A 10,436-nucleotide genomic window follows, 5' to 3' on the forward strand; every position below is an offset into this window, starting at 1 on the left:
TTGTGAAGTCTATTTCCAAAGTAATACCCGAATATTTAGCCGGTTATACAAGATGAATGACAACACAGAAAGGATGCCTTTTGTAAAGATCAGAAAACAGCCCTGTGTGATAATGGACTCTGGAACACTGTCAGGATTATTTCCATGTTTTCAGACACTTATAGGGGAGGCACAGTGGTGTAGTGGTTAGCGCTGTCGCCTCACAGCAAAAAGGTCCGGGTTCGAACCCCGTAGCCGGCGAGGGCCTTTCTGTGTGAAGTTTGCATGTTCTCCCCGTGTCCGCGTGGGTTTCCTCCGGGTGCTCCGGTTTCCCCCACAGTCCAAAGACATGCAGGTTAGGTTAACTGGTGACTCTAAATTGACCGTAGGTGTGAATGTGAGTGTGAATGGTTGTCTGTGTCTATGTGTCAGCCCTGTGATGACCTGGCGACTTGTCCAGGGTGTACCCCGCCTTTCACCCGTAGTCAGCTGGGATAGGCTCCAGCTTGCCTGCGACCCTGTAGAACAGGATAAAGCGGCTAGAGATAATGAGATGAGACGCTTATAACAACATTACGAGCCCGTCAGTGGTGAAAGCAAGTGGTTTAGTTTGATACACTCGATCTACAATGTAATCCTCATAGAATTACATTGTATAGCTGTTTTACGGTTGCCAGTTATAGCGTTCTAACTCAATACTGAACCGATTTCAATCGTTTTTGTATTTTGTACATATTTGGACCCAAAGAGATAGAAAAATAGGGCACAGGCTTAAAAAAAAATTATATATATATCTTCAGAGTTCTCCTTTTAACTCCCCAGTGAATGTGAAAAGAGGTCAGATAAAGTTCCTGTCATATAGAAAAAAGTGATCTGATTACTAAAATGCATCTGAGTAGATCTTCTGTCTGACAGCAGAGTGAATCATTTTCGGGGATGAGAATGATATCGGCTGATTCATGAACTATAGTCATGTGCCCCCACACACGAACACAAAAACAAGCTCATAGTCCAGCTGTTGTCCGGGTACACTGTTACAGTAACCGAGCAGCGTCACTCACGAGTCCAAAGGTTAGGTGGCATTACCCAGATGCGTCATACTGCATCCTTAAAAAAAGAAAAAAAAAAAAAAAGTGTCGAAATCCCGCACAGAGAACCCAATATTAACCTGATCAAACTGTACACTGTTCAGCAAATCAGGTCAAGTTCAGAACATGTCCTGTACATCTTTTTAAGAATATAAAATGCCGGTATGGCTGTGAAAAGTTAACTGCACTGGGAACCAGTTGTTTACCTGATGCAGAAATGAGTACAACATGCATCACACATTTCCCAGAATGTAAAACGACATGTACATTTACTTTCTGAAAAGAGGATTACTTGCTATGAAGCAACATGCGTAATAAGTGCTTAATACTGTACATTAGGCAAAGCTAATATAAACTCCAGATTATAAGTCTGTGGTGTTAAAGGTGAAGCCTAGGATTGGCAAATACAGTACTGTGTAAAAGTCTCAGGCACCCTATTTTTTTTTCCATACAAAACTATTCTATCATCATCAATTCAATACAAAAACATTTTAGAGTCCAAATGTTCATTTTCCAGCAAAAAATTAAACATTACGGGTGTGTGTGTGTGTCTGTTCGTATCTGAGCAGCGTATTACGCTAGAGACACTTTTCAGATTAAAAAAACAATGAAGGCTGCTGAGTTTTGGTGCAAAATTAAGAAGCGAGTATGACAGTCAAAGTGTCCAAAAGAACTGTAGCTGGCAGGGCTCTACATTAACTTTTGAAACCACTTGTCCTGTCGGGCAAGTTGAAAGGAAATTTACTTGTCCAAATGTGAAGTTGACTTGTCCAAAGAAAAATTTGAGAAAAAACCCCCCCACAAATAAACTATGTAATAAACTAATTTCACCAGAATTACTTTAACACAAAAATCTATTCACTGCAGAAAAAAAAAAATCAGACTCCATCAATCATTAATTTATGAGAAATTGAAAACCAGAAAATTAATTATATATATTTTCATTTTTAAATTATTAACTTTGAATATATATCCTCCACTGATTAATTGTTGTCTAATTATTCAGTGTGGCTCCTGTATGGTATTTAATGATTGCGATGAAAGTTGCGGTGTTTTTTAGGTTTTTGTTGCGATTACATTGCGGGAGGAAGTGAAAGTTGCGAGAAATTGTTGCGATTTTCTCTTTTTGTGATTAAAATTGAGTGATATGTTAAATATTAAGTTATTACTGAAAAACTATTGATTAAAAAACAAAGACACTGAGAAATGGTCCTATAAACAACTTTACCAATATAAAAGATTACCAGGACTACAAAAATGCAGAAAAACAGGCTTTACTTATCCAAATGCACCTGTTGGTTCAAAAGTTAAAGTGCAGAGAACCTCACAGCACAACATGAAGTTACCTTCAAATATAATATAAATGCCTCAGCTTTCATGTAAGAAAAAAAACTATTAATACTAGTACTGTGTGCAGGCAGTCTCTCCTGAAGACTAAATTAAACAATAAATATAAACTAATAAAATAAATGGCTCAGGCTTCATAGAAGAAAAAAAACAATTAATACTAGTACTGTGTGCAGGCAGTCTCTCCTGAAGACCAATTATTGTCCTGAAGACAATAATTATAAACTAATAAAATAAATGTCTCAGGCTTCATAGAAGAAAAAAAAAAAAAACAATTTGAACAGAATCTCACAGTATGATGCTGAAGCTGCCTAAACAATGGAAAATAAAATACCATTTTGTTAAAAATTTTGGCATCCATTAATTTCTTGTATTAAGTAAAAAATAATGTAAAGTGCACACAGTGCTTCACTGTAAACATAACACACTTTCAGTAACAGAATTTAAGCCTACATAAACACTGTCTCGCACATGCTGCTTCTCTTGAACGGAAGTAAGGTGGAAGGTAGTTTGTCGACGTCACCTCAAGACGACGCCAACGATTGGTCAAATTTGCGGGAAAGTTGCGGTGATTGGATATAACTGCAACACCGCCCTGAATTCGCAGGGATTGGTCGAATTTGCGTTGAAGTTGCAAAACGCAACATCACGAAATCCTGGAGGGTCTGATAAACGACCGTTTACTTTTCAGCTCAAATACACAAAGCGGTATTGGCCGGTTTCGCAAGCGGAATATCGCGCATGCGCACATCGCTCTTTCCAAAGAGAAACATCCGGCGATTCATCAAAACATGTCGAGTGAGATGCTTCGGAAATTACGTGAATAAACTGATAAATTTGATATGTAACCCGAATGGCGCATTTTGTCACTTGTCCGATCAGACAAGTAACTGAGACGATGAACTTGTCCGACATAAAGGATCATTTGTCCCGGACAAGTGGACAGCCGTTAATGTCGAGCCCTGGCTGGTTCTGTAAGATGCTCAGTAAAACCTACTGCGCTGTAGGTTTCCTTATAAAACTGCACTCATTGGACCTGAAAATACTATTTTATATACGTATTTATTTATTTTTAAAGCAAAGGGTCGCCTCAGACCAAATATTCACTTTTCTTCATTTATTATGGCTTACTGCTGTTTACAGTAATGCTGAAACATTTAATTTCATTATTTTTTAAGCCGTTTTTGGTCTACAGCATTTCTTTACATGTGCCTAAGACTTTTGCACAGCACTGTGTGTATAAGTATTTTATATCAGGGGGCGGCACGGTGGTGTAGTGGTTAGCGCTGTCGCCTCACAGCAAGAAGGTCCGGGTTCGAGCCCTGTGGCCGGCGAGGGCCTTTCTGTGTGGAGTTTGCATGTTCTCCCCGAGTCCGCATGAGTTTCCTCCGGGTGCTCCGGTTTCCCCCACAGTCCAAAGACATGCAGGTTAGGTTAACTGGTGACTCTAAATTGACCGTAGGTGTGAATGTGAGTGTGAATTGTTGTCTGTGTCTATGTGTCAGCCCTGTGATGATCTGGCGACTTGTCCAGGGTGTACCCCGCCTTTCGCCCGTAGTCAGCTGGGATAGGCTCCAGCTTGCCTGCGACCCTGTAGAACAGGATAAAGCGGCTAGAGATAATGAGACGAGATGAGATTTTATATCAGGATGCAGTACATGTCACAATACTTCAGTAGATTTGCTTAAAAAAATTAAGGGGGGAGGGGCAGCAACAAAAGAGAAGTGCTGTGCTATATTTAAAACCGACGGTTGTAATGATATCCTTATTCAACATGTACGAAATCCATTTCATAAAAAGAAAATAACTAGAACATTCAATCTGCTACCAAACAGCTAATGTCAACGAAGTCCGATAGTTTATGATAGTACTGACATTGTTTTTGTGAATAAACAGAAGAAAAAAAAACGAGAAAAAAACCCCACTTCAAAACACATTTCAACTCCGTTATTGTGAGTCTGACATCAGCAGCACTGCCCCATATTTCCTCACCATAATACTTTTTTTTTTTGCAGCCAGGGAGCTTGATTTAAAAGGTTAGGCACATTATTTAAAAGTGTAAAATAATATTTTGGTTATTTATTCGAGCCAGAGAGGCCTTTTCTCTGAACTTCCCACCCAGGGAATTTATTTATTTCCACTGGATTCCACTGATATTATTTATAGACATAACTCTGATAATGGTGTTGCACAAAATTAGAAAATCATATATATATGATTTACTTTGACAACCACAGCCATACATGTCATTTTAGGAAAGTGTTTTCTTCCTGGTCCATTTTTCATCATGCTTCGTCCAAACAAACAGCGATAATAATCACTTGTGGAGTCAGGTTAAACCTGAACAACAGTACTCTCCAGAGAGGCAACAGGAAAACAGAGGATAATGCAAGATAATGGCAGAACAGCTGTCCTGTGGCGCTTAATTCCTCTCTCTGGCACACCGTGTATATATATGTATGTGTGTGTGTGTGTGTGTGTGCGTGCGTGTATACACATGTGTACACACTCTTACTCACCTGTGCAGGTCTAACTCCAAGTAAGGAAAGATGAGCTTCTCTTTAATCAGCTCCCAGATCACCCTGGTCATCTCATCTCCTTGCAGCTCTACAACAGATCCAGCCTTGATCTTCTGTGCCATTTTGGAGGCTGAAAGATAATCGCAGGACCTACTCAAACACAGCCCTGAAATGAATGAACACCATTCAGGAAAAGGCTGTAAGACCTGTGAGTCAGGTTTTTCCCCACTTTTCTTTTTTTTAAAACCCAACTCACAAGGCGTAAAGGAAGAAGAAGCCAGGTAGTGTAGTGCAGTGTAGTGTAGTGTAGGGCAGGGGTAGTGTAGGGTAGGGCAGGGGTAGTGGTAGTGTAGGGTAGGATAGTGTAGGATAAGGGTAGTGTAGGACAGTGTAAGGTAAGGGTAGGGTAGCGTAGGGTAAAGGTAGGACAGCGTAGGGTAAGGTAAGGGTAGTGTAGGGTAAGGGTAGGACAGCGTAAGGTAAGGGTAGGACAGCGTAGGGTAAGGGGAGGGGAGGGTAAACATAGGGTAAGGTAAGGGTAGTGTAGTGTAAGGGGAGGACAGCGTAGGGGAGGGTAAGGGGAGGGTAGTGTAGGGTAAGACAGCGTAGGGTAAGGGGAGGGTAAGCGTAGGATAAGGTAAGGGTAGTGTAGTGTAAGGGGAGGACAGCGGAGGGGAGGGTAAGAGGAGGACAGTGGAGGGGAGGACAGCGTAAGGGAGGGTAAGGGGAGGACAGCAGAGGGGAGGGTAAGGGGAGGGTAGTGTAGGGTAAGGGTAGGACAGCGTAGGGTAAGGGGAGGGTAAGCGTAGGGTAAGGGGAGGGTAGTGTAGTGTAAGGGGAGGACAGCGGAGGGGAGGGTAAGAGGAGGACAGCGGAGGGGAGGACAGCGTAAGGGAGGGTAAGGGGAGGACAGCAGAGGGGAGGGCAAGGGGAGGGCGAGGGGAGGGTAAGGGGAGGACAGCGTAGGGTAAGGGGAGGGTAAGCGTAGGGTAAGGTAAGGGTAGTGTAGTGTAAGGGGAGGACAGCGGAGGGGAGGGTAAGAGGAGGACAGCGGAGGGGAGGACAGCGTAAGGGAGGGTAAGGGGAGGACAGCGGAGGGGAGGGCAGCGGAGGGGAGGTTGGACTGCCCAACACCTCAGTGTGCTAGAAACTAACAGTCTCTATAAAGACTCTCAAGGGTTTTTTGTTTGTTTTTAAATAGTAAATAAGCACAGGCATCATCAGTGCACCATAAAGCACTCGTTCCTGTCGCAAAGCACCAACCCAGTCTGGCAAAAGCTTTATAGAAATAATAATCAGGAAATAATGAATATTCCTGTGTTTTGAATGGAGAAGTTAACCATGACTGATGACTGAGATGAAGAGCTGAGTAAAGAAAGAGAAGTTAATTCAGTATAATAGTCTATATCAAGGAATTACACACGCCTCTTAACCAAACTCTCTTTTTGTCATTGCTTACAGATATAATGTATTGCAGATACATCTTCAGCAGTAATCACTATCAGGCCAGTTATTCAATCTGTTTGTGTTTCTCAGCACTGGCTTCATCCACTCACTATCATCATCATCATCATCAGCAACTCTTCCGGGATATACAACAAAAACACATCACAACACAGCGAACCGACTCGCTCCTTCACTCCAAAATACCAAAACACTCACCTTTACTTCAGCGCTCGAGTATAAATCAGCAGGAAGGTGAATTAAACCGGCAGTGAGGAGGAAAGCTCGGCTTCTTATACTTCACTTTCAAACCCGACTTGACTGATGGGCGTGGCTTGTACTGATCTTAGGCTGCGATTGGCCAAGACGTCGCGTCTGCCGGGCCACGACGTCAACCCTCAACCAATCAGAAGGAACACGGAACTAAATGAGAGCGATTAATCCCGCCCACAACATCCGACTTTAGGGTAGAAGGTTATGGCGTTATATAAACAAACCCTTTATCGTTGTTAAAACGATTCGGTGATATTATCAGCGTTTGGGTACTTTATTTAAAAACAGGTTATGTTTTTAACTTAGTAGTAACGCATTTGTGTCGGATCTAAAGTGTCATTTATGATTAATCAGAGATATAAACTGAAGAAAGGGAACCTGAGCTCTTTCCTAAAAGGCTAAACTGGGCGTGGTCTGTGTTAGTCCAGTGTGTCAGCACATAAAATCATCTCACTAGAAGAAGAAACCTTTATTTGTCACATGCACACTTCAAGCACAGTGAAATTCATCCTCTGCATTTAACCCATCTGAAGCAGTGAACACGCACACACACCCAGAGCAGTGGCAGTCAGGGCAGGTTAGGTACACCAGAGCGCCCGGGGAGCAGTCAGGGGTTCGGTTCCTTGCTCAAGGGCACTTCAGTCCAAGGCCGCCCCACGTTAACCTAACTGCATGACTTTGGACTGTGGGGGAAACCCACAGGGAGAACATGCAAACTCCACACAGAAAGGCCCTCGCCAGCCGCTGGGTTCGAACCCGGAACCTTCTTGCTGTGAGGCGACCACACTTACACCACCGTACCGCCCAGCTACACACAGGTTTAAGTAAGCTTAGTTTAGTCAAACCCTCACCACTAAACACAACGGTTCATTTTTTAAGCTAATCAACCAAATATTTCGCATTTTATATGGTGTTTAAAATGCATGCCATGAATAAACTAGTACAATTAGCCTAGACCATGGCCTCGGGCTCAGTAGATGTTTGTTTTCTGAAAGGGATAAAACACACCAAGAAGAAGAAACCTTTATTTGTCACATGCACACTTCAAGGAAATTCATCCTCTGCATTTAACCCATCTGAAGCAGTGAACACACACATCCAGAGCAGTGGGCAGCCACACCAGAGCACCTGGGGAGCAGTCGGGGATCAGGTACCTCGCTCAAGGGCACCTCAGCCCAAGGCCGCCCCACGTTAACCTAACTGCATGTCTTTGGATTGTGGGGAAAACGGAGCACCCGGAGGAAACCCACGCAGACACGGGGAGAACATGCAAACTCCACACAGAAAGGCCCTCGCTGGCCGCTGGGTTCGAACCCGGAACCTTCTTGCTGTGAGGCGACCACACTTACACCACCATACCGCCCAGCTACACACAGGTTTAAGTAAGCTTAGTTTAGTCAAACCCTCACCACTAAACACAACGGTTCATTAAACGACCTGGTCTCAATCATACTGTACAGTACATTATAGGGTGCATCAGTTGCCCTCACTTTCATAAAATCTGATGCATTTTTGTTTGGGTGTTCCTTTTCACCAATAAAGACATCCTGTAAAATTTTTTGACCATATTCAAAAGTCTAATGGTGGCACCATGAGGTTCATTTTTTGCCAAAAAATGCTTATGTTATGTTTTCACGTAAGGTTTGAATCGCAATGTTGGACTCCATTTATTGATTTCTTGTGACCCAGAGATCATGTTAAGAACCTTTGCAAGAGATTGAGAAGCATTAATCTCATCTCTCTCTAGCCGCTTTATCCTTCTACAGGGTCGCAGGCAAGCTGGAGCCTATCCCAGCTGACTACGGGCGAAAGGCGGGGTACACCCTGGACAAGTCGCCAGGTCATCACAGGGCTGACACATAGACACAGACAACCATTCACACTCACATTCACACCTACGGTCAATTTAGAGTCACCAGTTAACCTAACCTGCATGTCTTTGGACTGTGGGGGAAACCGGAGCACCCGGAGGAAACCCATGCAGACACAGGGAGAACATGCACACTCCGCACAGAAAGGCCCTCACCGACCCCGGGGCTCGAACCCAGGACCTTCTTGCTGTGAGGCGACAGCGCTAACCACTACACCACCGTGCTGCCCGTGCTTGATAATATATTTAGAATATGTACTAAAAATGTGTATCTAAGATATTTGGTATACTCTATAAGGTGCCATAATGTTTCATGAAAAGTGATCGAAATTTTGTCATAAAAGTCATAAAATAGCAGCTTTTTCCATAACTTTGAGCTCCTGGTGCCACCATTAAACTTTTGAATTTTGTCAAAATATTTCACCCAGTGTGTTTTCTTACCAAAAGGAACATAAAAACAAAAATGCATCATGATCGGAGGAACTTTTCATTTTTAGGGGGCAACTGATGCACCCTAGTACAGGGGTTTTCAAAGTGTGGGAGAGTCCGCCCCCCCCTCGGAGAGCAAATAAACAACAGCGCCCCCCCCCCTTACAATTTTTGTTGTTGCTATACTTAATGTTCCATTCGTATTTTTAAAAAAATGGTTGTTGTACACATTATTTTTTTCTTTTTCACATTTTAAACATCTGTGCTTTTTAAAACATCTTGTTTTACACATTTTAAACATCTCATAGCATCGTTAGCTAGCATCTCTTGGCAGACAACACACTGTGGCAGTGGAGCATCTTCAGATCCAGTCCATGAAAATCCAAACTTTAAATAATCGTGGTCATACTTCCTTCTTTTTCCAGTCCCCCCCAGGATTCCGCGGGCCTTTTTTGTGATTGTTGCGGGCTAAAATGTCTGATGTTGCGGGGGTTTCCAAAAAAATTGTGATGAAAGTTGCGGTGTTTTTTAGGTTTTTGTTGCGATTACACTGCGGGAGGAAGTGAAAGTTGCGAGAAATTGTTGCAATTTTCTCTTTTTGTGATTAAAATTGAGTGATATGTTAAATATTAAGTTATTACTGAAAAACTATTGATTAAAAAAAACAAAGAGAAATGGTCCTATAAACAACTTTACCAATATAAAAGATTACCAGGACTACAAAAATGCAGAAAAATAGGCTTTACTTATCCAAATGCACCTGTTGGTTCAAAAGTTAAAGTGCAGAGAACCTCACAGCACAACATGAAGTTACCTTCAAATATAATATAAATGCCTCAGCTTTCATGTAAGAAAAAAAAAACTATTAATACTAGTACTGTGTGCAGGCAGTCTCTCCTGAAGACTAAATTAAACAATAATTATAAACTAATAAAATAAATGGCTCAGGCTTCATAGAAGAAAAAAACAATTTGAACAGAATCTCACAGTATGATGCTGAAGCTGCCTAAACAATGGAAAATAAAATACCATTTTGGCAAAAATGTTGGCCTCCATTAACTTCTTGTATTAAGTAAAAAAAAAAATAAAGTGCACACAGTGCTTCACTGTAAACATAACACACTCAGTGTTGCCAGATACTGCTGACGTTTTCCAGTCCAAAATATGTTCAAAACCCGCCAAAATGCACTTGAAATCGTCCAATCTGGCAACACTGCGCGCATGCTGCTTCTCTTGAACACACGGAAGTAAGGCGGAAGGTAGTTTGTCGACGTCACCTCAAGACGACGCCAACGATTGGTCAAATTTGCGGGAACGTTGCGGTGATTGGATATAATTGCAACACCGCCCTGAATTCGCGGGGATTGGTTGAATTTGCGCTGAAGTTGCAAATCGCAACATCCTGGAGGCTCTGATTTTTTGCTTGGCCCAGACTTTGTCTCCTCACTCACTGTAGCTTTAGGTACTAAAAACCGATCCATTTTGTCT

At 42.3% G+C, this 10,436-nt stretch overlaps 1 protein-coding gene across 2 annotated transcripts in view; it reads right to left on the reverse strand.

Annotated features, from left to right (window-relative positions):
• The window catches only part of idh1 (isocitrate dehydrogenase (NADP(+)) 1), a 46,870-nt gene extending 40,170 nt beyond the window's left edge, over positions 1-6,700 (reverse strand). The window contains exons 1-2 of one of the 2 annotated variants that reach the window (XM_060929347.1): positions 6,596-6,700; positions 4,934-5,063 (exon numbers count right to left, since the gene is read on the reverse strand). In XM_060929347.1, the coding sequence (XP_060785330.1) occupies positions 4,934-5,055 (122 nt within the window). In that variant the 5' untranslated portion in view covers positions 5,056-5,063; positions 6,596-6,700. Of the gene's footprint in view, positions 1-4,933; positions 5,100-6,595 lie in introns of both variants that reach the window. The other variant, XM_060929348.1, reaches the window with a different exon arrangement.
• Positions 6,701-10,436: the final 3,736 nt, after the last annotated feature.

The sequence above is a fragment of the Neoarius graeffei genome, chromosome 9 (assembly GCF_027579695.1).
Source record: "Neoarius graeffei isolate fNeoGra1 chromosome 9, fNeoGra1.pri, whole genome shotgun sequence".
Lineage (NCBI taxonomy): Eukaryota > Metazoa > Chordata > Actinopteri > Siluriformes > Ariidae > Neoarius > Neoarius graeffei.